General features: G+C 39.3%; 1 protein-coding gene across 2 annotated transcripts; it reads left to right on the top strand.

The window, feature by feature from the left end:
* The first annotated feature begins 1,581 nt into the window (after window positions 1-1,581).
* On the top strand, window positions 1,582-17,583 carry anxa6 (annexin A6). 2 transcript variants are annotated; one of them, XM_080415969.1, is made up of 25 exons: window positions 1,582-1,700; window positions 2,808-2,868; window positions 4,530-4,614; window positions 4,738-4,832; window positions 5,811-5,924; window positions 6,030-6,120; window positions 6,392-6,471; window positions 6,591-6,647; window positions 7,262-7,355; window positions 8,529-8,624; window positions 8,757-8,815; window positions 9,998-10,120; window positions 10,384-10,442; window positions 10,846-10,924; window positions 11,530-11,611; window positions 11,697-11,791; window positions 12,044-12,157; window positions 12,526-12,616; window positions 13,042-13,121; window positions 14,409-14,462; window positions 14,905-14,998; window positions 15,118-15,213; window positions 15,336-15,394; window positions 15,809-15,931; window positions 16,921-17,583. In XM_080415969.1, exons 2-25 carry the CDS (start codon window positions 2,866-2,868, stop codon window positions 16,978-16,980), a joined length of 1,983 nt encoding a protein of 660 aa, XP_080272095.1. In that variant the 5' UTR covers window positions 1,582-1,700; window positions 2,808-2,865; the 3' UTR covers window positions 16,981-17,583. The 2 variants fall into 2 exon arrangements, with proteins under 2 accessions (XP_080272095.1, XP_080272094.1); XM_080415968.1 differs by having other exon boundaries at window positions 15,809-15,946.
* The last annotated feature ends 8,968 nt before the right edge of the window (window positions 17,584-26,551 follow it).

Here is a 26,551-nt window from a genome sequence, read left to right as displayed (position 1 = left end):
AATGCTACACAGCTGAGGTTATTGTCAGAGTCACTGACTATCAGACTGAATAGGCTACTGTAAGAAGAACACTGACAAAATGTTTCACAAATCAGTGGTGGAAAAAGTACTCAAATTTTTTACTTAAAAGTAACAATAGCCTACAGCAATGTAGAAATACTCTGTTACAAGTAAAAGCCCGGAATTCTAAATGTACTTCAATTTACTTGTACAAAAGTATTGGTATCAAAATGTACTTAAAGTACCAAAAGTAAAAAGTACTCATTATGCAGAATGTCCCATTTCACAAGTTTTGAAATGTAGCCTATCCACAAGTTTCCTAGGGCACGTGGGCATCACTTCCTGTCAATTTGAGCCCTGATACCTGATCAAATCGACAGGAAATGATGCCCACCATGCCCCAGGAAACTTGTGGATAAAATGTATAAAAATCTTCTGAAAATAGCAGATCTACAAGCTCACAATGTGTTGCATCGCTACAAATTGAGAGCTTGTAGATCGTAAGTAAAATAGAAGATAGAAGTAAACATTTTATTTTTTACTTTACTGGAGTATTTCCAATTATCAGTAGGCTACTTTTACTTCTACTCCACTACATCTCAGAGGCAAATATTATACATTAACTCCACTACAAACTTTAGTTACTAGTTACTTTGTAGATTTTGATTATCAGGCTATTACAAAACATTACCCCCTTCAGCCTTACATTTCTGCCATTTGAAAATAGCCGATCTACAAGCTCTCTTAGCATGCAGCACATTGTGAGCTGGTAGATCCTTGCAGATTCTTAATACAATTGATAGGCCTACAAAATTGTACAGTGGATCTTTAAGTAGGCCTACAGTACTTGAGTAAATATACTTAGTTACTTTACACCACTGTTACAAATTCACACAGCCAGGTCTGCTTTGATGCGTTATATAATGTTGTGAACTTGTGACCTCACCTCAGACAGTAAATAAATGTGGGTGTAGTGAGTGAGCTCTGATCTGTGAAGTTCAACAGATGTGCACAGGAGGAGCAGCAGCAATGTTGCTGCGTCGTTAAAAACTGAAAAGAAAGCTGAGGGATCCGAACCGAGTTATAAGATCTGAACGCGTGGTCTACTGCACTGTTTCCCCAAAAGTGGGTCACGACCCATGTTTGGGTCGCGGATATCTTCTTTTTTTCGTTTCCTACATAGGCCTACATGTTTTTTTTAAACGTTTAAACAAACAAACAAAAAAAACACTTTTCATCAATTAAAAAGTAGGCTATTTCATGAATAAAAATCAAATAATTTCCATAAATAAATTAAAAAAAAGTTAGAAGTAGTAGGGGCCTTGTGAGCTTGTAGATCTACTATTTTTTCTCTGTGTGGGCACGTTTCAGTTATGTCCGGATCATGGTCCGGATGCATCATGATGGGGGGATACTTACAGTATGCCTAGGGTTCATTCAACATACTTTCCCTTCCCGTAAATGCTTTGCCGTTATTGGACACGCGGCTTTAAGAGAGCGTCACGTCACAGAGGACACAACGGGACAGCTGCTGCTGCGGGACAAGAACCGGCTGATGCGTCGGGTTGGAGAGAGAGAGACAGAGAGAGAGAGAGAGAGAGGAGCACAGTCAGCAGAGAGAGAGAGAGAGAGAGAGAGAGAGAGAGAGAGACGCAGTGTGGACCGATTGTCAAATAATACACACAATTTGCGTGCAAAAGGTAAGCTCGATTTGTACTTTGTTGTCTATAGCTTCACCTTTAAATCGTGTAGTTATTATAGAATGAATGAAATCCCCGTTGAAATCTGCTGCTGTAGATGTATAGCCTATTAGATTGGAACGAATAAGTTTCGATTGTAGGCCTACGTCATTATTTTATGTAGTGTAATAGCCTACAGTAGATAATAGGCCTACCTTTAGCCGCATACAGCTGTGAGGAATGTTATCTAATTTACACAAGTGGAAAATGTTGAGTAAAGTATAAAATATGTTGCATATGCCTATATGTTTAAGAAAAATAACCGGGACATTGTCTATAAAGATGGGCTAAAGCTATAGGTTACTTCTATTAAGTAATTGGGGGTGCAGATAGCCTATGGGTGTGGTCCTAGAGAGACTCCCCCAGTCCTATAGACATTACATCTATCATTAAGTACACTGCAGGCTATTTTAGGAGAGCTTCCCTCCTGTATCTTGAATAAACTAGATTCAATCTCGCTCAGAAATTAAATTATGCCTCTCTTGCCTTTATGATATCTGTGGAAAACTTGAATGTTACTGTGAAAAGTGAAAGTTATGAGCTATCCTTAATTTCTCTTATATGTATATATTTTAAATCTTTGATAATATTATTTTGTAATAATAATTCTGCTTTGATAGCTTTGCTCTGTCTGTAAAATGTGTGATAGCCTAGATTTGTTTTGCCTCTAAATCTGAAAGGGTTAGAAGTGAGTGAGAAGTGAGTTCCCAAATATGTTCATGAAAAACATAAATGTCTTGACCAGGCCTAAAGCCAAGTCTGTCCACCAACGTCCTTTTTGGGCGAATGTGAGGCCTCCTTGTTCCTGCATTGTGTGGTGTTATGCATAGCTCTGTCCTCTCCTCAGCAACGCCTAAAGCCATAAGAAGCAGTGATCACTTACAGTGATAATTTAAATTAGCCTATGTGTATTCTTAGCTGAACATGTTATTATATTGAATGTAAAAAGTCCACACTGGTAGCACTGTTGTCTTCTACTTTCTCTTGGCAACGTGGAGTAACAGAGAAACAGTGATGCTTTAAAATGTTAATGTTAACACTTTTAATCTTGCGTTTTCCTCCTCATAGGTTTTAAACGACTGATACCTGCACAGTGTTGATAGAGAAGACCATATAGACTGTAGTAATGGTAAGTGAGGCCTCCCTCATTACACACTGTGTCAAATAGATTATACACGGAGTGATTGCTGTCATACACATAACAGAGTTATTTTCTGTGAATGACATGCAGACAGCACTGAGGTCAGTTGAATGCTAGTCTTTCATTGGCCACAGCAGCATAAACCTTGGAGCCATGTGTTTCCTGTCACTGCTACCTGTGTACACTATACAGTATGTGGCTGAAAGACTCACAGGACAGGATCAGTCCACAATGACTTTGCAGAATAGCTATACTGAAAACTTGTGGCAGACATCCAGCTTACTGTAACCATGTCTTTTTCCAATAATTCTGCTCTCGGCTGAAGCAAAATAGAAGCTTCACTGAGGCTTCATGACAAAGAAGAAATAGTCAACGCTTAGATAGAGTTACAGAGGCAGAAAACATTGTTATCAACATTAGCAAATACATTTTTTTCACGATTAGGTGTATGATTATGTAACACAACACAAAACGGAATCAGTCTGAAATGCCATTTGAAAAGTCTGTTTACTCTAAGGCTTGTTGCTAGGGGCTTGTATTTGTAGCCCTGTTGCTACGGGGGTGAAGCTGTCCAGCTGTCACAAGGATAGTGTCCGAGTCAATGCAGAGAATCTGAGCATGTGCAGGGACCCCCTTGGCTTGGCATATACAGGCCACGTTGGCTGACGGCCCCAATGCAGCAGCAATATCTAATGGCGCTTTTCCCAAGGCATGGAACCAGCTCGACTCCACTCGATTCAAATCCAGTAGCTTCATTTTCCTGAGACAACAGCTGGAGTTCCAGCTTTTAGTGTGTGGACTGGGTTCTCTCAGTCAATCTCAATGAAGTTGAGTTTGTAACTGAATTGAGTTATAATAATAGTACGCATCCTGAACTTGTAATCAGCTGGGCATAATCATGCAGGTTTTCTGTGTAAAGGCTCATGGCACCTCCTATCGCGTGGTGATATTTTTGGTCAATCTGCAGATCATTTATGAGTCCTACTGTGGTGCTGCTATGACAACTGAATTTCCCCACGGGGATCAATAAAGGTCTGTCTATCTGAAGCAGCAGTTTTTGGACCTCTGAAAAGTGACCAGGTATCTCTGTGTAACATGACTCCCGGCTACATGCATGCACCCCCACCCCAGAAACAGCACACACACACACACACACACACACACACACACACACACACACACACACACACACACACACACACACACGTGTGTGTGTCTGACGACAGACCGCTAAGTTTATTACAATACACCCGACTTCAGGGTCACGTCACATGACCTCATGCAGTACAGTACCAGCATTCCTCTCCTATGTGGAAAGTCCAGTTTGAAATTCCTTTGACTTAATGGCCTTTTAGTGAGATAGTAGATACACTCATCCTTCGACTGTAATCAAATACATACTATTATTAGGTGCTGGGCTGAGATAATAAGTATGACAGACCAAGATCCCACTATATAATGCTCCACTCAGACCTTTAATAGATAAAAGACAACGTTTTGATCCTGTTACAGTACGCTCTTTTACTGCTAATCATTCCAAATCGGAGATTTATAATGCATCTGGTATTGCAGTGCATGGGCCCCTTGGAATGAACTTAACCTGCAAATCTGAAGTAAGCTTGCTTTGTTTTGTTTGTGTGTTTTTGCAGGGTTTCCGAGGCACAATAACACACGCTGAAGATTTTAATCCCAGCGCTGATGCTGAGAATCTTTACAATGCCATGAAAGGCTTTGGTGAGTAACTTATTGCTCTTTGATGTGTTGGCGAAACATGTATCTTTTATTCTTAATCTATGTGCGTGTCAATGTCTCAGGTAGCTACTGCTGATCATTTTGCCTTGCCATCATTTCCTTCAGGCAGCGATAAAGAGACTATCTTAGATCTGATCACTTCCAGGAGCAATGCCCAGAGGCAGGAGATCATTGCAGCTTACAAATCCGGCTTTGGACAGGTAAATAAATGCATCACTACTCCTATCCATGGTATTGTTTATCTAAAAAGAATCCAATGTGTCAGAAATGTAATTTACTCAAAGATAATAAGTAAACCCCCAGTTGTCTAATAAGTTATTGCATTACTTTACATCACATGCCCAGCCTTTCTTTGCCTTGGGGATAAATTATATCAGCCCAAGGGCTGATACGGCAGTAGCCGTCCAATCAGTGCAAGCTAAAGTGTCACCACATGTCACCATGAGTACCCTCTCTGTGGAAGGTCAAACATGGTCTGCGTTGATTGAATGCTACTTTTCATTGTCTCTGTGACTAAATAAGGCTATGGGACTCCCTCCTTCCTGGTCTGCAGGCATGCACTCAAACCCCTACAACTTACTGTAGTGCGCCTATAGTCTTTCCTATATTTTCACGTCTCCCTGATTCTGTGTTCCATTCACTGACTTCCAATTGCTGCCCGCACCCAGAACAAAATACTGGTGATGACTTACATGGCAATCAAGGGCATGGTACCCCTTACCTTCAGGGCATGATCCAACCCCATACCGCTTACCACACGCTTAGATCAGCTAAAACAGGAAGTGTGTGTGGTCCTGTAATGGAAAATATTAATATCCAGTCAGGGTGAAATGTAGTCAATTTATTGAAGAATATTCAGGCAAAGAAACAGCATTACAGCTGCTCAGCCTCAATCCCAGACAGTTCTTATAGCCAAAGACAAATACACAATAATGCGTATATTTGGCGTTATTACAGTCCCTTCCTTAAAACACCATTGCCAACGCTCCAAGCATCGACTTTTCTCCCTCCTGGCTCCCAAGCCGTGGAACGACCTCCCCTTCTCACTCTGGACTGCTGACTCATTCCCCATTTTCCACCATAGTATAAAGAATCACCTCTTCAGAATCGACCTCAAACCTTAGGATGCAGTATAGCTCTCAAGGGCAAAGATGTAACCGTGTAATGTCACTGTACAGGACCTGATCGATGACCTGAAATATGAGCTAACGGGCAAGTTTGAACGTCTCATCGTTAGTCTGATGAGACCCCAAGCATACCACGATGCTAAGGAAATCCATGATGCCGTCAAGGTATTGTTATTTATAGTATCATATATATATATTATTTTCTCATTTCTCCGTTGAGCAATAGGAAGCAGAAGCCATTTCATATTAAATTTCATGCTATATTTCCAGGGAGCAGGAACCAACGAGAGATGTCTGATTGAAGTCCTGGCCTCCAGAAACAACCAGCAGATGCATGACATGGTAGCAGCTTACAGGGATGGTGAGACATTGTTTTATTGATTGGATCTTATGTATATCAACTGCCCTTGTTTGAGTACATTTCCAAATGTTTACATTTATTTTGCAAAAATACAGATTACATAGCTGATCTACAAGCACACAAGGTATCACCATGCAACCAACACTACAAGACGGTGGTTGTACTAGTGGGCAGATCCCAGGTGTGAATGTGTGTAATTGTTAGGTGTGACTGCATTCGTGCTCAGCGAACCTACCCACGATAAATAAAGAAGTGCTGTGTTTGTCTCCAGCCTATGGAAACGACATGGAGGAGGATGTGGTTGCAGACACTTCAGGACACTTTAAGAAGATGCTGGTTGCTCTGCTTCAGGTTTGTTCACCTACAAGACAACTGTGGACTTGCTGTCATAATGCATGCAGTCATTGATTGGATTTGAGTAGTCTTTTGTGTGTCGCTTGGTTGGTGACTATTTGCGTTCACTATTCCAGGGGACCAGAGACGAATCAGGAGTGGTGGATGCAGACTTGGTGGAGCAGGATGCACAGGTTAGCGTCCGATATGAAAACAGACTCAGTAGGACATGCGTTAGGTTAGGGGTGGTCGTAGCTTTGTGGGTAATCAGAATGTCACCAGTTCGCCTCCTGGACCACCTTATTGTATGTGTCAAAGTCTCCCTGAGCAAGTTACTTAACCCTTAACAGCTTCCCCCTGAGTGCTCGTCATGACCAAATGAGCAGCCATCAGCTCTGATGATTACTCTAGAGTAACAGTTTGTTATGGTCACAGTAAAAGGGTCAATGTGGCATTGATGCTCTCTAAAGTCATGAGCATCTTGTGTTTATAAGAATTACATTTTTTTGAAACATTTGTGGAGGTACTTCTTTGGCCTACTGGCAGTGTGCACAAGAAATGTGACACTGATCGGGCCGGCAGTTTGCAAGATTAGCTCCGGACAAACACTCAGACAGACGGGCACGCAGACCGACCTCTTATAGACGGCTAGCCTCCTGCAGGGCCATGCCAAAGTGTGTGAAAAAGTCACTCACCAAGGATACGTAATAAGTTAATTTCCATCCCTGCAAAATAAATACGCTTTGTTGAAGACCAAGGAACCTTCTATCTAGTCTCCATACATGCATTCTTTCTCTCCCCTGTTCAGGACTTGTATGCCGCAGGTGAAGAGCAGTGGGGGACAGACGAGGCCAAATTCATCCTGATCCTGGGAAGCCGCAGTGTGACCCACCTCAAGATGGGTGAGAAGTGCTCTGGGTTGAAACTAGCATGGAACTGTGGAATGCAGGCATACCCACTGAGGCCATTGGGAGTAAAGGCTAGATCGCACCAATGCAACTATAGTCGCAACTCCTTGCAACAAAACAGTTTTAAGGCCTGTCCACACCAATGCAACTCCTTGCAACTGCCATTGGGGATAATGGTTGCATGAATGAATAATTTCATTGTGTCCGGCTGCCTCAACACAGCCCATCCCTTACGGGATTATTCAGACACATTTTAAAGAACGCAGTATTGCCAGTGCCAACATGCTGACACCAAAATAATAAACAAAATAAATAAATACCACATACTGTGTACATGACTGATCAAAAATACAGAGACAGTTTAGAAGTCTAATTGTCAGTAACAGGAGTCTCCCCGTCTCTCCAGCTCTTTAATAAACAGAAAATACATTTTCCGGTAGGTGTCAAAATCTCAGCCAATCAGGAGAAAGTACCCATTTTAAGCTTATTTTTTTTTGTTTTGTTCCAGTTCCAATTTTGCCTGCTCATTTCTTAGTGTCATCACTTCCAATTTCACTTGTTTAATCTATATCCTGATTGAGTTCTCTATCCTGATTGGATAAAATTGGAAATGAAACTGAAACTGAAACGAAAATGCATTTTCTGTTTTATAAAGAGCTGGAGAGACAAGGAGACTCCTTTTACTGAACAAGCACTCTATAGCAATGAGTACTATCAGAATATAGAGCTATTTAACACTTATTTTAACAAAAGAAAATCACTTACCCTACCTTTAACTAGTTGATATTAACAAGTTGATATCAACTTGCTAATAGATATACATATACAATACAAAGAAATCAAAGCTTAGGAAAAAGAACGAGTTGGTATGACCCATCACAGTAGTTGCATGTTGTAAGGAGTTGCGACTAGTTGCTTTAGTGCGGTATGGGTCGTCTGGCCTTTACATGCACATCAGCCACATCAGCTGTCACGTTGTTTAGTTAAACTGTTACGTAGGACTGCTATGCAAGGTTATTTGTGCTAACCAAATATTGTGGGAATATATGTACAGAACGCCTCAACCACTGTTCCTACTCTGTTTATTTGGTTGAATTATCCATTGAAATTAGAATAGGGTACAGGATGATTCAACTCACAAAATGTTGTCTTGTCTTGTTCTTGTAGTGTTTGATGCCTACGAGCGTGTTGCAGAGAAGACTATAGAGCATAGCTTAAAGAGTGAGCTGTCTGGAGACTTTGAGAGGCTGATGCTGGCCGTGGGTAAGAAGAACCACACCACCTTTTATCAGACAATTTCACTCTCTGCATTTTTCTTACGACTAGCCGATGTGATTGGGAATGTCAAGTTAGCTATTAATGCAGCCAGGCTTTGTGTCATGTCCTTTCCCACAGTCCAGTGCATACGGAGTGTTCCCATGTTCTTTGCCAAGCGCCTTTACTTCTCAATGAAGGTAAATATACTTAGTGACAACAGCATGTTACGTGTCAACAGCATGCAACAGTTTAGTTCAGTGTAGTATTTTACCCACTTAAGGCCTATTCCAAAAACAATCAAATACTAAATCTGCAAGCTCATTTGTGAGTTTGTATATATACAAATATATATATATATATCTTACACACACACACACCAGGGCTTTTTTTTCGCCTATACTTATGTACCCAAAATAGGGATACCAGGTTGATAGTGGTTAACCACACAGTAACAACTGATTTAGAATACAGCTTGACACTATTTTCTGAAAACAAATAAAAGGATGTTCCTCTAGACTCTCCAAATGTTATCAGACCGAATTGATCACATTCTGATAGTGATACGGGTCATTTTGCAGGGGTTGTTTTTACAGCAACACAACACGAGCCTATGATGTATCGACAAGTTTATCTGAATTAGGGATAAATGGCCTAAAACTCCTGTAGTGTGAGCCTGACTTAACTTGATTGTGATGGGCCAGTGAGGTCAGTCTTTGAATACGCACGCAGCATGCTCTCATGCACACCCCAAATTACATTCACACAGAGAGTGCTGGTAAAGACAGTATCAGGATGTGTCCCCGGTTTGCCAGGTGGCCAGTCACCACTGATCACGTAGTCTTGCAAAGTCAGATGATCACAGATCTCCACCTACTGATAAATCTGGTGAGATCTCAATTCAATGAATGGGCTAAAACCAGGTGAAAATTATTCTGAAATATAAACAATAACAGCTTTGCAGAACCTAAGCAAAGATTTTACGGTGGGTGCTCATATTGGGACGGTATCAGGATTGATTTTCAAAGCAGTAGGCGTAGGTTTGTTAGCACTGGGTTTCTCCATTGTTCTAGCCCATACATTGAATGTGGTTTTCCTCAGACAATCAGTAGGCGGAGATATCTGATTGTCTGACTATTCGAGACTACTGATCACATGGTATACAACAATAGTGCATATTACACATAGGAATAAATCAAATAACATAATGGAGACCCTTCATTAACATTTTTACCATTTCTTTTTTTTTTCTACTGGAAGATTGTTTGTTTTGCAAATGGGTCAAGTGATTGTTTAAAGTGTTTAGTCTATAGTGGTTTTAACACTGACCTTCCTCTACTTGGTTTTGAATGGAATTTATTCTCTCCCCCTCATATCTTCAGGGTATGGGTACCGCTGACAACACTCTCATCAGGATCATGGTCTGTCGCTCTGAAATAGACATGCTGGATATTCGAGAATGCTTCCGTCTCCTGTACGAGAAGTCTCTTTATAACATGATTAAGGTTGGGAGCCAGCTACTTCTATTGTGTATTCACAAATTTAAACTATTTATAAGATACTGTAAAAGCTGATGTATACTTTTTTTTTTTACGCAAGTCCCTTTTACGCAAAAAAAAATGACATGTATCCAACGTAAAAGGCTTTAACAACACTTTTTCAAGTTGTAAATATGTCATTCTTGCCTAGCGACACTTTAAGTCGAAAAGGGTTGTAGAAATATAATTATACTTAATAATAAATATGTCTTTTTCTCCAAACAATTCAGGATGACACATCGGGTGAATACAAGAGATCTCTGCTCAATCTGTGTGGTGGAGATGATGAGTAAGTTATGGCTGTGTGCAGCAGTAACCACAAGGTGGCAGTAGTGCACTAATTATCCTATAACCTACCATCATGTGTAGAGAGTTCTCGTGCTAAAAAAGAAAAAGGGAAAAAAAGTTAACACAAAAAAATAACACAGCGCTGAAACTTGCTGTTTGAAATACTATTCCTAAAAAGGAGAGGTATCCATTACAGGACCACATCACACAAGAAATAAATTGTATTTGACAGAGGGGTTTTTGGTGTGGTTATATTTTGAAAATAGGCAGGCTGTCTAGCTGAGTACATAATGCATACCATAACTAAAACATTGCCCTATTATGTATGACTCATTCATTGGGTTCTATTAACTGAGCTGTGTGCTTTGTAAAGTTGTCTCCTATTTTTGCATTGATTATTACAGCTTAGCTGGAGAGTTCTTCCCTGAAGCAGCTCAGATAGCCTACAAGATGTGGGAACAAAGTTCCATGACCAAAGTCCAGGTTTGGCCCCATCCGTTGCCCACCATAGATGTGTCATTGAATGTTTGGCTTGGCGATGGCATGCATCTTGATTACTGGCTGTGCTATGAGCTTGCAGGGCCCCAGAGTTGTGGCAATAATGCGACAATGCTCACACAGCAAAGGCTTTGTCTAACTGCCGATACGATCAGAATGCTGTTCGTTTTACACATCGGAGCACTGAAATACAACCAGTTCTTGTTACGATGCTCTGTCCAAACTGGACCCAAGGGGCCAGGGAATGTCACAGAGATCTCAGCATTTTAGCGAACAAAAGGCTGCCTCACAAACTGTTTATCTGATTTAGTTGTTCTTCAGTCCCCCTGTGCCCCCCCCCCCCTCCGCCCCCTGACATTGGCATCTAACCTCACCAGGGCTCACTCCCCCTCAAATGTCAGGGGCATATTGTTAAAAACCTTTTATTGGCTGTTGTGAAAATGCCAACCTTTGCATGTGTATCGCTGGCGCCCTCAAGAGGCTTTGTATTATATTTATACAGTGTGTATCTAATAACCTTTGCCTCGCCGCATTGTGTGCACGTCTGTATCCATATCAAACTTTACCTTAAATCCTTTTTTCTGTCCCAGCTGAGACCAACAATCCGTCCCGCAGCAGGGTTCGACCCCGCCGCTGACGCACAAGCACTGAGGAAAGCCATGAAAGGATTTGGTATGACGGCCATTAAGGAAATTCAAACACATTTACTGGCGCTCTATGATAGGCTTTTAATATATTGTCTCTTGGTTGGTAACAGGAACTGATGAAGATGCTATCATTGACATTGTTGCACAGAGAAGCAATGCCCAGAGACAAGAGATCAGACAGACCTTCAAATCCTCAATGGGCAGGGTGAGTGAGCAGCATCACTGCCATTATATGAATATAAATTAATGTGGGAGCAGGCAGTATTAACATGATCTCTTATTGGTCTTTTGACCTGTAGATGTTTATGTCAATAATATGAACCACCTGGATGCTCTAGGTGCAGAAACAGAATAGTCCATTATCCAGCTAAATATATATTTCATATGATTCAAATATATATATATATTGTTTTAAATGAAATGTCAGCTTGTCAATTGTTTTGATTTATCCTCATAGGACCTGATGAAGGACCTGAAGTCTGAGCTGTCAAAGAACACGGAGAGACTTATCATTGGTCTGATGTTGACCCCAGCTGAGTTTGATGCCAAAATGATGAGGAAAGCGATGGAGGTAAAAACAACACAAAAAACAACAACAAAATGATTCAACAAAGCCACTTCATGGCCTAGCAAGAAACCAGGGCACCCTGCTATTGTATGCAATATGCTATAATTGGCATCTGACAAAAACCTTCTTATATAGAGACCCAGCAGACACACTTTTACTCAGCTGTATGACCTCATTCTTGTGTATCTGCTGTTTGTTGCAAATACAAATTTGGAGCATTCAAAAGTGAGTTGCGAGCCCCCGCTTTGTTTTTCATTCTTGTGCACCAATATGGTGAGCATCTGCCAGTGCACTGGCTGTGTTGTGTTGTGTTGTGTTGTGTTGTGTTGTGTTGTGTTGTGTTGTGTTGTAAAACTCTGGTGTTGTGACAGGGGGCCGGTACAGATGAACACTCTCTGATTGAGATCCTGGTCACCAGGAGCAATGAACAGATTCAAGCCATGAACGCTGCATATGAGATTGGTGAGAACCTTTCAGTTCCTCTGTGATACCATTAGTGGTCTTATTTTGTTACTAAAGGACCATACTGATTACTGACATAAATACATGTGATTGTCTACTGATTCACTGCTTCGGCCATAAACATAGACAATCTTCCTGTTAATAGCTTTATTTTTAGATTGCTCATTTGTTTACATTTTCTCCAAAGGCCTTAAAACGTCAAGCAAGTTTCAAATCTCTGCATGTTGTCATTCATACCCTTTCATACCATGCTGAACTGAATGGAATCCAATTTCCTTGAAAATCAAACAAACGGTATGCTTTTGAGTAACGTCAAGTATACTGTGAGTCGTAGTCAAAAGAACATGGCAAACCTCCGGTATAGTCCTTTAATACTCATTATGGGCAGTACATACATCAAATCATCGTGGATTTTTGTTTTGTAGGCTATAAAAAGACTATGGAGCAAGCCATTCAGTCTGACACTTCAGGACTTTTCTGTCGGATCCTTGTTTCTCTGGCTCAGGTAAAACGTCTTCCTTGTGGGAACTTATGTTAACCAACTTTTTTTTTGTTGTTTCCAGTAACCCACTCACTGGTGCCGCAGTACAGGAAATAGCTGTTACTTTAAAGGGATTGTTCCCCCCAAAATTTTTTTCTATCGATTAGTCACCCCATGGAAACTTGAATTCATGGATATTTTTTAGTTTTTGTCGCATTCCTAAGCCAATAATTTGATGACCAGCGGACCGGTAGGCAGCGGTTCCGGTAGGAGATACAAAGGAGACTCTTTGTGTCTCCTACCGGAACCGCTGCCGGTGATCAAATTATTGGCTCAGGAATGCAACAAAAACGAAGAAATATCCATGAATTCAAGTGACCAATCGATAGAAAAAAAGTCATTTTGGGGGTGAACTATCCCTTTAATGTAGAGATCACATGCCTCCACAATGTATTCAGTTACATTTTGGTCAAAAATCTTCAAAACTGTTCACATTACTTTATTTCAAAAATAGCCGAACTAAAAGCAACCAATGCGTCAAACCACAACATGTTAGGTTGTATATCAGCAATCTTCGTATTAGGTTATTAGGTATTAAAGGGATATTTCACTTTCAAAAAAACTTTGTGTCATTTTATCGTCTACTCAGGCTTTTGTGAGCCCCCCAGACCGTTTTTAAGTTGCTTGATTCAGTATTTAGATATTTGATAATCATTTTATCAGACACGCCCCCTTCCTATACAAACCCATTATAACTTCAAACTCCATTTTTAACCTGATAGATTCATCAAAAACACCCGTCCTTGGTTCTGCTGACTCACCCTGCCCTCCTAATATGTGAGGGGGCCGTATTTTTTCGATTACTTTTTTCATATATTTTATTTAATTATTTTATTGTATTTAATTTTTATCATTTTCCAAAAAAATAAATAAAAATAAATGAAAAAAGTTATCGAAAAAACATGGCCCCCTCGCGTATTAGGAGGGCAGGGAGAGTCAGCAGAACCAAGGACGGGTATTTTTGATGAATCTAACATGTTAAAAATGGAGTTTGAAGTTATAATGGGTTTTTATAGGAAGGGGGCGTGTCTGATAAAATGAATATCAAATATCTAAATACTGAATCAAGAAACTTAAAAACGGTCTGGGGGGTTCACAAAAGCCTGAGTAGACGATAAAATGACCAAAAGTTTTTTTGAAAGTGAAATATCCCTTTAAGTATAAGGGCTCAAGAAAATGTTATTTGTTTGATTTTTTATTGTTTTACAAATTTTACCCTGTTCATAACCCAACATGCTTTACTGTGTTCAGGGTGCACGAGAGGAGGGGGAGGTAGACACTGAACGAGCTGATGTGGACGCTCAGGTGACTTTACAGCGCGGCGTACTCACTGTTTCATCATCTTTTTAACCCATTCAATCCGGGAACGCATCTCTGTCATTTTATATTTCTTTGGCTATTCAAAAATAGCAGATACACAAGCTCAGAGTGCCGCGCTATGAGCTTGTAGATCTGCTATTTTTGAAAAATCTTTTTTTTTTATATTTTCTTCCAGGCACGCCCCCCCCTAGAAGCAAAGATTTGAGTTACAAATGTTCGCTTTAAAAAATACATATTCAAAGATTTGCACACATTTTCACAATTTAAAAACAATTGCAGATCTATAAGCTTGTATATCTGCTGTTTTTGAATTGCCAAAGAAATAAAAAAAATGACACTGATGCGTTCCAAGTCTTAATGGGTTAATACTGAATAGATATTAAAGTTGCGAGGGTTGTTGATATTGTTCTTTTATTGAACTCCACAGGAACTTGCAGATGCTTGCAATGCAGACTCTGATGAAATGGAAGTCAAGTTTATGAGCATTCTGTGTACCAGGAGTTTCCCTCATCTCAGGAGGGGTAAGTGCCAAGACAGATCAATCAAAGGGACAAATGAACAGCGTGCAATCAAAATGATCAATCATTTTACAAAATGAGTCTGATTCGTGATTATTAACGATACCCTCTATCGTTTACAGTGTTTACAGAATTTGTACGAGCCTCCAATAAGGACATTGAGCAGATAATCAAGAAGGATATGTCAGGAGATGTAAAGAATGCTTTCCTTGGAATTGGTAATTACGGACATTGACCTGTGGCCATATAAAATGTTCCTCCTGAGTGATGTACCATTTATGGTTCTGACATTTATAGGGTGACTCATCCTCAGACATTTATTTCTCTATTTCCTTTGCAGTTCGTAGTGTAAAGAACCAGCCAGGCTATTTTGCAGACCGCTTGTACAAAGCCATGAAGGTAAATCTATGTGTGCGTGCTCCTTTCAAGCAGATGATGCCTTTGTCTATTTTTAACACCAGGCCTTGAGGAATGCTAGCCACATTCAGGGTCTGTAGATGCCAGCTTAAGCTACTGAAAGGGTCATATTGTCAGCGTGCATAGAATATCTTCGGTCGCGCTTTTAATTCTGTGTATGCATGCTTTGTGTTGTATTTCTGTGATTTCTTGAATTGTAGCTGTGCCACTTACTATTAACCACTTAAGCCCTATTTCAAACTTTGCTGTGCGATGGTGTCGTGCAAGAATAGTGAAAATAGTCGATCTACAAGCTCACAACGTATTGCATTGGGACACATTGTGAGCTTGTAGATTTGTGCAAAAATGGGTTAGGGTTAGGGGAAATGTGAATAAACAAGCTCATCTCCTCCTCAGGGCCTCGGCACAGACGACAGAGCGCTCATTCGGATCATGGTTTCCCGCAGTGAGGTAGACCTTTTCAATATTCGCAAAGAGTTCAAGGACGCGCAAGACGCCTCCCTCCATGAATTCATCCAGGTAGAAACCACGGTTGTAAGTTTAAGCTTTTCTTGTCTATTAACACCCTCCGTTTGCAGTGTCTACTGTCTACGTGTGAGCTTCTGTGTGTCCTTCTCTGTAGAGGAAGTTTGGTACTCTGGGGGATGAGACACATCCTTCTAGTGGGGTGGTGGGGCGTGATGCTGTATATCTTCCTGTGGTGGACTATTAGGTCTGTGGCTGTTTCACAGCTGTTTAGGAATTTCCCCCTGTGTGCTTGACTTCCTCTGTGTGTATACGTGTGTGTGATTGGTTAACAACAGAACAGACAGGAAGTACCCAACTGCAGCTCCATATTTACTTAGCGCTTAAATCATCCAGAAGACCAATAATGTCATTTAGGGTAACTGTTATTTAAGGTAGTCATATTGGTCTGCCAGTGTCAGAATAGATACCAAAAGTTATGAAGTTATGTCAGATAATGTATATTTTAAGGCTAAAATGAGAATATCTCAAAAATAATTCTTTACATTGTTTTCATTGTTTTAAGCTAGAATGGTGTATTTCTTACCAAGACACTGCATTTGATTCATATTTTTTATGTTTCAAATTTCCAACCTCTTATATCTTATCTTTCCTTAATTTCCTCCTACAGTAAATGTGACTAACCTTGTGTTTGTTAAATGAGTTTCTGACTCTTTCCAGCATGTATTGCTTGTGTCACAGTTTCCCACAGCAAAGATGTTGTCCTATAATTGTTGATCGTAGCAAAATGTTCAGTAATGTGTCCTGAAGGATAATTCCCTCTTGTAATGGTATTTGGCTAACTGAGCTTATCATCTCTACCTGGTATGAGTTTGACTTCCATTTCCTTCTGTGTGGCAATAACAGATGACATACATTTCAGTTTCACTCAGGTGACAGTACCAGAGTAATGAAAAAGCAGGAATTATCCTTTCATTTAGGCTTGTTTTATATATTTATGCCCAATTCTGTTTCTTAAAAAGCTGATTTTTTTTCCCCCCTAGGGTGAAACCTCAGGAGACTACCGCAAAACCCTGCTGTTGCTCTGTGGAGGAGAGGACTAAAGCGCGATTCATACTTAGTTCCATGCTGGTGTGTCGTGCACTGTAAAGAGCAGATCTACAGTACAAGCTCACAATGTGCCGTGCTGCGATATGTTGTGAGCTTGTATATCAGCTATTTATGGTGCGCAGGGCACACAACCAAGTATAAGACAGACATAATGCCAATCAGCCCTGGTACACTGACCTGTGTACTGACTCACAAGCTACCAGGCGACCGTGTATGAATGGGATTGTGGAGGGGAATCGTCAGTATTATTGTTGTTTGTCCCTAACTGCTGCCACTCTCATGCCAAACCAAGTGACCTACTGTGTGACCGCCTAGCCTTCCAAGCAAATCGTCTGCTGTCATGCTCGTGTTTTCTTGTCAGTCAGGAAAACGTTTGTTCTTTGTTTTTGTCTTCTGTTGTTTTTTTTGTTTTTTATGAAAACCAATATTGTATAATGATGGTAAATTTAGTCTGAAATGCTTGGCTACAGGGTCTAATTAAACCTGTTCCAATCTTCTAACTTGTGATCGAGGTGTAGGTACAGATTGACTGTCCAGCGACGAATGTATGATTTTATGATATCACATCTACCAGAATTAAATCAATCCAAATCAAAGTCATTGCTGTCCTTTTCTTTTTGGTGTGCCGTTGAAAAATATTTTAAGCCATTTCTTGAATGTTATATTAAGGTTCACAGTTACCGAGTGGTTATAGTTATAGAGTCCTTTTTGGCTCGTTGTACAGTTTGGGCTGTGGGAGGGGACCAGTGGTTGATGTGGAGAGCTGGTAGGGCCAGTTCAATGATTAACTCTGTTGATATTGGCCATATACACTGGGAAGAGCAGAAAGAACTGGGAGATTGAACATCAGGAAACTCCCCACTCTAATTCACTGCCTACTGAACAAACAATGTACAGTATGAAACTGTACAGGCTTTTAATAGCACAGCAGTGTTCTGCTGTGGTTTGAGGCTATACTAAAACTGTTTGATGATATTTTATGGCAGTTATATACTCATGATGATCTTAATTAAGACACGTAAGGTTCTTCATGACCGGTGCAGTTATATTGCTTTGTCTATCGGAGTACAATGTCAATCCACGACCAATGTCATTATCCAGACCAACACAACAAATGAATAAACAAAGAAAAGGAAAAAAAGAGAGGCCTCCTTCAATTTAATTCTAAAAGAAGCTGTGCTTATTTGTTGCTTAGATAGATTTGCAGCTTTCTTGTTATACTAGATACTTTGTCTTGCTAAATGCATAAATTGTATATTGTATTTGCACACATCTAATGTGTTCCTCATTTCATGCACCCTGGTTACAGTATGTGTGTACACTTGGTTAGGTATGGCACCGTGACACAACACAGCTGTCAACTGATAGTGGAGTAAAACACGTTCTCTGTTGGAGCCTCTGCGTCAGTTCACTGCATAGCAGGGTATGTTCGAGTGCAGCTGTTGTCAGCAGGCCATCTTTGAGTTAAAAGAGGAAAGGAGAAAAAATATGTCTGAGGCGAGGAAATCCCCTTCAGTGGGCTAACATCCAAGGCAACAAAATACACTCTGCAGCAGTCAAAAGTTTTAGTGGCAGAACACAACCTCAAATTGCTCCATTTGATGTTAATTATCTGAGATTAAGAGATCAAATTCAATAGCGCATACTAGTTATAATGCAGTCCCTGTCAAAATATACGTTTTTGGTGAATTTCCCTTTTGACAGCTGTGAAACTTTATACTTTGTTACTAAGGACTACTGTAGCACTTTATACAAGATAAACAAAATATTGTGATTTACATATTTTAAAGATGCCATGCAAAAGGGTGGCTTTTGACAGATTTTTGGACCCATCTTGGGCAAATGAATGATAATTATGTTCTCTCTATGTATATACTAGTCAGCATAGCTGCAGGAGTCACCCACACACCTTTCATCTGCATTTGCTGCACTGTTCACTTGATGTTTGATTGATTGCAGTCTTCATATTACTTTGCTGTGCTGCATAGAACATGTGCATTTAAATGATTGTGTTCTGCATGTTTGTAAACGAAGAGGAAATAAATGGGCTTGAATGTCTCACTTGTCATTTTACTCTAAGGCAGCAGGCCATTGGACACATACCAGGTTCTGTTGACTGGGCTATGTGGAAATTCCCCAAGTCTCACTGTGAAATTGCTTCCCCCCATTCACCAGTTTCCTTAAAAAGTGCCTTTCCGACACACGCAGAATGTGTGGGTGAGTTTATGCTTGTTTATTTCATTTCATCACATGAGAAATAGAGAGAACATTTTATTTGTCATTATTTGTTATTTGTTATTTGTTATTTGTTGGGTCTATTCGGTTTTGTCGGTGAACTGAAAGGATTTCATGTTTTCATTCAAATGGTTGTCATCCTTATCTTTGCTGTCTAGCATGGATGTATGGCAAATTCAATATATCTCCATTCTAATTATTATTGCAATTTTATTTATTCTCTTTTTTTTCTCTGCAATTCTGTAAGGTAATATAACTACTGCTATAATTGTATCTAATTCTTATACATTTTCTATTATTTACTTCTTTCAATGCTATAATTATTAATGTGAATTTTAATAATGTTTTTGAGTCTAAAACATTTGTTAAATTCACATTTATAATGTGTTACTTAAAGTAAGACCACATTGGAGAAACCCCCTGTCCAATTGTTAATTTTGTCATTGTTAGAAAGCAATTTGTAGTTCTTATATTATATTCATGCAGCAACAAACTGTGTTAAAAAGCAAGTCACAAATATTAAAGCTCAACTAAATCGAATGATAGATCTGAGAGAAATGTAAATTAATAACTGGTGTCATTGTTTTGAGATGTCAATTAAAGTTACAGTCGTTTTGACATCCAAGGGGTTCTCCACTTTTGGTTTTAAAAAAAAGGGGAAAAAAGAAAAAAAAGAAAGGAAAGAAATTAGATTATTTTAATGATAATGAGGCTACCATCTAGTTGAGTTCACAGCCAATGTCACAAGTCATCTGTTCTCTCTCTCTCTCTGTCTGTTGCCTGACTTTCCTCTTAGCATCTAAACGAGGCCTTGAACTATGCTCTGAGAATAATCGAATATACGATAGAGAAGCAAAGGAAAAGAAACTCAAATGTGTCGCTCTACAGGCCCACATGATGAGTGACATTACCCATTATTTTAAATGTCTGTCTACTATGCAGATTAACCAAACTATAAATTCAGCATATCATAGCAGGATTAGATCTAAACGCAATCATTATTAGAATCGAGATTAAGTCATAATGTTTGTCAAAGCGTGAGTTTGTCAAAGAGTGATGTTAAATTGAAGGTGCAGGACAAACCAATTAGTGGTATAATCTATAATTTTTTCTGTTTGGCCAACTGGCCGCTGTTTGAGAGAAGTTGAAAGCTGTGGCAAGCTTAGCTAGGCAGAGACAGATATTTGCATTATCATTTCAAGGCTCCAGGGCTTTCAAGGTATAAACGTTTACTGTCACGGACTTACAATACAGCTTTTGCAACATTGCAGACAGTGAAATTCTTGTAATTACTTCCTCAACATTGTGAATAGAATAATTGCAATAATAATAGCAGTAATAACATTTAAATAACAATTAAGAATATTAAAAAGTCTGAATAAAGTAGCCCAAATAGCAAAACTACAATAACAATATAAATAGAATATAAACAATGATAAACAATTAGTATATACTGTATCTATTTCCTTTTTCTTTCTTTTCCCCCCCCCGGCTCTAACTATAGCTATGATGGAAGTTTGCTGGGCACCTGGCTTGATGCTCCCCAGAGGAGCATCAATCTCCTCTATCTGCACCATTAGGTCACATTTTCCACTACACATTTCACTTCAAGATATCTTGAAAAACACTGGCTTGATTGTCATGGAATTTTTTCAAATATCTAATTGTGAAGCACAAGACCTACAGTTACGATCAAGGCCGAAAGGCATGGCCGAGATTATGTTTTGCACTGTCTGTCTGTCTGTCCGTTCTTCCGTCCTTCCGTCCGTCCTTCCGTCCGTCCTTCCGTCCGTGGTTCCGTCTGTAACCAGCTAATCTCCGGCACCGTTGGCTTGGTCGCAGTGAGACTGTGCACACACACTTCCTGGATGCCAGAGCAGAACCTTTGCCCCAAATTTGTCACATGGGCCTGTTACAGTGCCACCAGGAGACCGATTTTTGCAAAACAATCTTTTTGACAGTACACCTACAGATTTTGTCAGATTTTTCATATTCCATCCTGATTGGCTAAGATTGGTTTCCAAAGTTTGCAGGAGTGCTCCGTTTTGAACAAAATGTCTCAAATCATGAACACAGCGTGCGATTTCTGTGAAATTTTGCGCGCACATTCCTACTAGGCCGACGAAGAAATGCCACTCGAAATTTTCCAAATCAACCTCATGGTGGTGCTATAACAGGCCGATTCGTGTTTTTATAACTGCACCGATCTGCGTAAAACTTTGTAAGCACATTACCTAAAGGCCAGGGAAAAATCTTTGCCCTGCATTTATCACATCTGCCTTTTATTGCGCCACCAGGAAGCCGACTTATATAAAACACATCTTTCTTATATTACTCCTTCAGATTTATTCCAAATTTCACGCAAATCGGTACACATGATCTCTATAGTCATGTGATCAAGAAGGATCTGTTCGATTTTTCATATTCCATCCTGATTGGTGAATTCCGAACATTGCTGGCCTACAATAACCTTCCTGACCTGGCGGAGACCTGTGCTCCGAGGAGCATTTTTTCTAGTTTATTTTTCATTCTATTGTTCCAAAGGAGGATACATACAGCATTTGCAAATAAATTCCATTGAATGGGATTTGTTATTCAAATCCATGGAACTTTAACTCATCAGCTAAGAAAGACCTAAACACTGTCACAATTAATTCAAAATGGCTGACTTGCTGTAGGTAATGGCAGCACGAGGTTTTTTTGCAGATCTTGACATGATCCACGTGTGTACCGAATTTGTAGGTGAAACTGTAATGTTGAGCTTCATCTTTGAAATCTTTTAGCCTATTGAGCCATTTTGTGACATACTATGTCCCAAGACCCATGAAATATGATTTTTTTGCACCACTTCTGATGCATGTGCAAAGTTTCACAACTTTTTGAGCACCGTTAGACCCTAAAACAAATCTATGTACAGTATTTGTGCATAGAATAAGAAACAATTCATTACATTACATTAGGGCTGGTCCAGTGATCGGGCCCTAACAACAAGATAAGATATTTAGTGTTTAGATGGGGAAATTTGTTCAGGACTATGTCCTGCAGTTCCACAGAAGATGAAAGTCATACACTAACATCTCCACAACACTTTCATGTGACAGTTTGCACATACTGTACAAACTTTCAAACAATTGTGACATATCTTTTACCGTCTCTGGTGCGGGGGCTCTACCTTTCTGAAGTTGCACAACCCCCATGACCAACATTCTAATGTACATTACCTGTTAGTGTTGAGGTGACATATTGCACAACTACCATGACCAACATCCTGCATAGGCTGTTACTACTGAGAATCTTAATGGACGTAGGCAGGAATTCATTGGATAAGACACTATTTTCTGTGCCTGTCCGATAATAGACTGCTCATGAATAAATTGTAACAATCTGATCGCTCCAGTAGCCATGAGCTGCTCCTTGGATATGTTCTCATGGAAATAGCCTTATGCAGTGCAGGGGATAGAGGCCCTCACTAGCAGAAATTATAGGTGATATATGTCATACTTGAGCGTGTGTGTGTGCGCGCGTGCGTGCGTGCGTGCGTGCGTGCGTGTGTGCGTGTGTGTGTGTGTGTGTGTGTGTGTGTGTGTGTGTGCGTGCGCGTTAAAAATATGAGTAGAAGATCTTTTCAGTGAACGAGCTACGGTGTGCTCTCCGTCTTTTTGCATTTAAGAAATAAAGGTATGGTATTTCTGGGGATTTTCCAATTGGATAATTGCTACTGGCACAATCAATCTGTCATAATCATTTCAGGCGCCAATTGCTTCTGACCTGACATGGATTCCAGCAAAAGTACTTAGTACTTAGTGTTCCTAACATTAACATGCTATTCATTCTTGTGGTAACTTCACAAGAACATTTCTGCAACTCTCTGGGAGAGTGCTTATTTTTGCGAGACATGTTGTCAAATTTGATCATCTATATTGATAACGATTTCTTGTTTCTTGTCGGAAGGCATGATAAAATGATCAATAGCAGAGCACCTCGAACAATAATTTCAGTTAGCTAGTTAACTGTACCGTGGCCAACAGCGGTTAAAAGAAAACCACAATGCAGGAGCTGCAGATTTAATTAAGGATTTACTGTAGTTGTAAACCATGGAGTGACCTGAGCTGTGTAGAGCTTAATGTTAACACGGTACCTGAGCAGGAAATGAGACAGAGGAACAATTTAGACGGGATATTATGGTATATTATGTTATTCTACTCCCCACAAGCTTTCACTGTTGATTTAAGTAATGCTTCAGCCATGTCTAGTTATGGCATGCAATTATACAGTTCTTGTCAACTCAGTCAAAAACATATCATTATGTACCGTAGTCACATAATTTTTCAAATGCTTTGAGAAGAGCTATTTAGTATAGAATGGGGTCAAAGTGGATATGGGGACCATTGAAGCTTGGGGTCATCTGGAGTATGGTGATGAATTCAAATTTGTACTACTTAATTTAACACATGATATAAGGTAGTCTGTTATGACAATCAATTTGTCCCTGCTATTATAATTGCTATCCTCTAGTATATATATGGGGGTTCCTATTTCTAGTAGTGTGCACATTGGTTGATAGTGGTGTGAACAGACTTGATTAATATAGTAACTCTACAGTGGTGTAAAGTAACAAGTACATTTACTCAAGTACTGTCCTTAAGGACAATTTTGAGGTATGTTTTACTTATGTTTTACTGGAGTATTTCAATTTCAATTTTCAGTACTTTCAGTATTTTACTTCTACTCCACTATCTCAGAGGCAAATATTATACTTTTACTCCACTACAATTATTTGACAACTTTAGTTACTAGTTACATTGTAGATTTTGATTATTATCACAAAACATATAGTAACCAGTAACTACTTCAGCTTCTGCCATTTGAAAATAGCCGATCTACAAGTGTAGATCTGCTATTTTCAAAAGATTTTTAGACATTCTGCATAATGAGTACTTTCTACTTTTGGTATTTTAAGTACATTTTGATGCCAATACTTTTTTACTTTTACTCAAGTAAATGTTTAATTGTGGACTTTTAAAAGTATTGCAGCATTGATACTTTTACTTAATTTTTTTTGTACTTTTTAGTTTTTCCACCACTCTCTGTAACTATGACAGTTTGCTCCTGTGTTTACATACTGTTAATGCATGGTAGTGGTGGCCCAGCCCACTGACGACACGCTGTGCAGCCATTGGCCCGGCGGGCTGTCAATCAGTGCTGTTTACATCAAAGGTTTAGTGAGGGGGAAAGTCCAGATCCCATAGTCTGCTGGGACGGTCACAATGTGATTCGCTAGTTGGTTGTCAGGGACGACGATAGTGTATCAAATAAATCCCATTAAAAATTAAATAAATGTGTCAGTTACACATACAAAGACAAATGTGTTCATTTATAATAAAAAAAACATGTGTTGATTACAAAAAAGGTTGCAGTTAAAGTGTAGGCCTGTTGCCTGAACTTCTGAAGCAATCAGAAAAATGTTATTGATTGATTGATTGATTGATTGATTGATTGATTGATTGATTGATTGATTGAATACTTCATTAGACAGAAATGTAAACAGCACGACTACAGTCAAACACTTGGTCTAGAAGGATCATTTATAAGATTACATTACTCAGAAATACCATATTAAATTTGTAGGATGGTAATGAATACTCTGTAATGGATTATTTTTTCAAAACGAACCTTCCCTGTATTCAAGTTCAGTTGTATTATATTACCATAGCTACAGTCAGATGATTGTATCTTTACTTTATGTATGAAACGTAAACCAGCGGTTGCCCCGCCGACAGCCAACTAGCGAATCACACAACGCGGCGGTGCATCCTTCCGGGCCATGGGAACCAGAGGTGGAATTTCCCAGGTTACAGCTAGGAGTATTGAAGAAGGAACGGTAACAACACGGAACTGGGAGTCAAACGAGCTAGACGTTTCAGGGAATGCATTGAAGTCGGGTGTAGAAGCAAGTGTATGAATAACTTTTAAAATGTATTATTAGCCTAAAAGTCTGGTATTCAGAATTTTCTTGAGTTACAAAAGAGTACAAAAGTATTGGCATCAAAATGTACTAAAGTAAAAGTACTAATTATCCAGAAATCTTCCATTTCATGTTTTCAAAATGTAGAAAATCATTTGAAAACAGCAGATCTACAAGCTAACAATGCATCACATTAACTGAAGTAGTTAATGTATGTTTTGTAACAATGTTTTAAATCTACAAAGTAACTAGTGACTAAAGTTGTCCAATAATTGTAGTGGAGTAAAAGTACAATATGTGTCTCACAATATGTGAGATGTAGTAGTCATGTAGTGGAGTAGAAATAAAAGTATCGAAAATTTGGGGGGAAAAGTTAAAATACCTCAAAATTGTACTTTACACCACTGGTCACTGAACTCTGTTTTGAATGACGCATGATGATTGCAAGCAAGCAATTAATCAGCTCCCTGTTAATGAGTAACAGGTGAAATCATATCAAAACCCATCTTTCATTCATCACATCAACGTACGATTTATTATAAACTTAACTGGAAAATGTGAATGGTTCAAACATATTGCATACTAAATTGTTATTACTTTTTGATATCAGGAGGTGGCGCAAGAGACAAAATAATGATAATCCCTTAAGAGCAACATACAAGTGACATGCTGCCAGCCAGCAGGCAGTGGTGGAAAAAGTACTCGCATGTTTTACTTGCGTAAAAGTATCAATACTGCTATGTAGCAATACTCTGAAGTCCAGAATTCAAAAATAAATAAAGAGTAAAAGTATTGGTATCAAATTATACTTACCAAAAGTAGAACGTAGTCCACTAATGCAGAATATCCCATTTCACAAGTTTTCAAATATAAAAAATATGTTTATACATTTGAAAAACGTAATGAGTACTTTCTACTTTTGGTACTTTAATTACATTTTTATACCAATACTTTTGTACTTTTACTCAAGCAAATTTAGAATTCCGGACTTTTATTTATTTGTATTTCTATAATTGCGGTATTGATACTTTTACTTAATTCAAATGACTTAGTACTTTTTCCACCACTGCTTGCTTGGCACTACTTCTTCAGATCAAACGTCAACGTCAAACTTTCTGCATCCCAGTGTCTGCCTGGAACGTGACGTATCGGACTTCTCCTTACTCCTTGGGTTACACAGGGTTGCCATGTCTGCTTATTATATGCAACTGTGGGCTTGTTTTTCTGTAAGGTTGCTTGTAAATATTGGTAGTTGCAGGTTGCGTTTTTTTGGTCTTGTTTCTAAAGTGTAGTTTGGTATTTGGGCTTGTTTCCTAATGTTGTTTAAACCAGTTTTTCTAAAACATTTTCAAGTCAAGGAGTCA

The sequence above is a fragment of the Gymnoscopelus braueri genome (genome assembly GCF_963280865.1).
Source record: "Gymnoscopelus braueri genome assembly, chromosome: 20".
Lineage (NCBI taxonomy): Eukaryota > Metazoa > Chordata > Actinopteri > Myctophiformes > Myctophidae > Gymnoscopelus > Gymnoscopelus braueri.
Note: the sequence above shows the minus strand (reverse complement) of the source record. Positions and strands in the feature narration are given on the sequence as shown.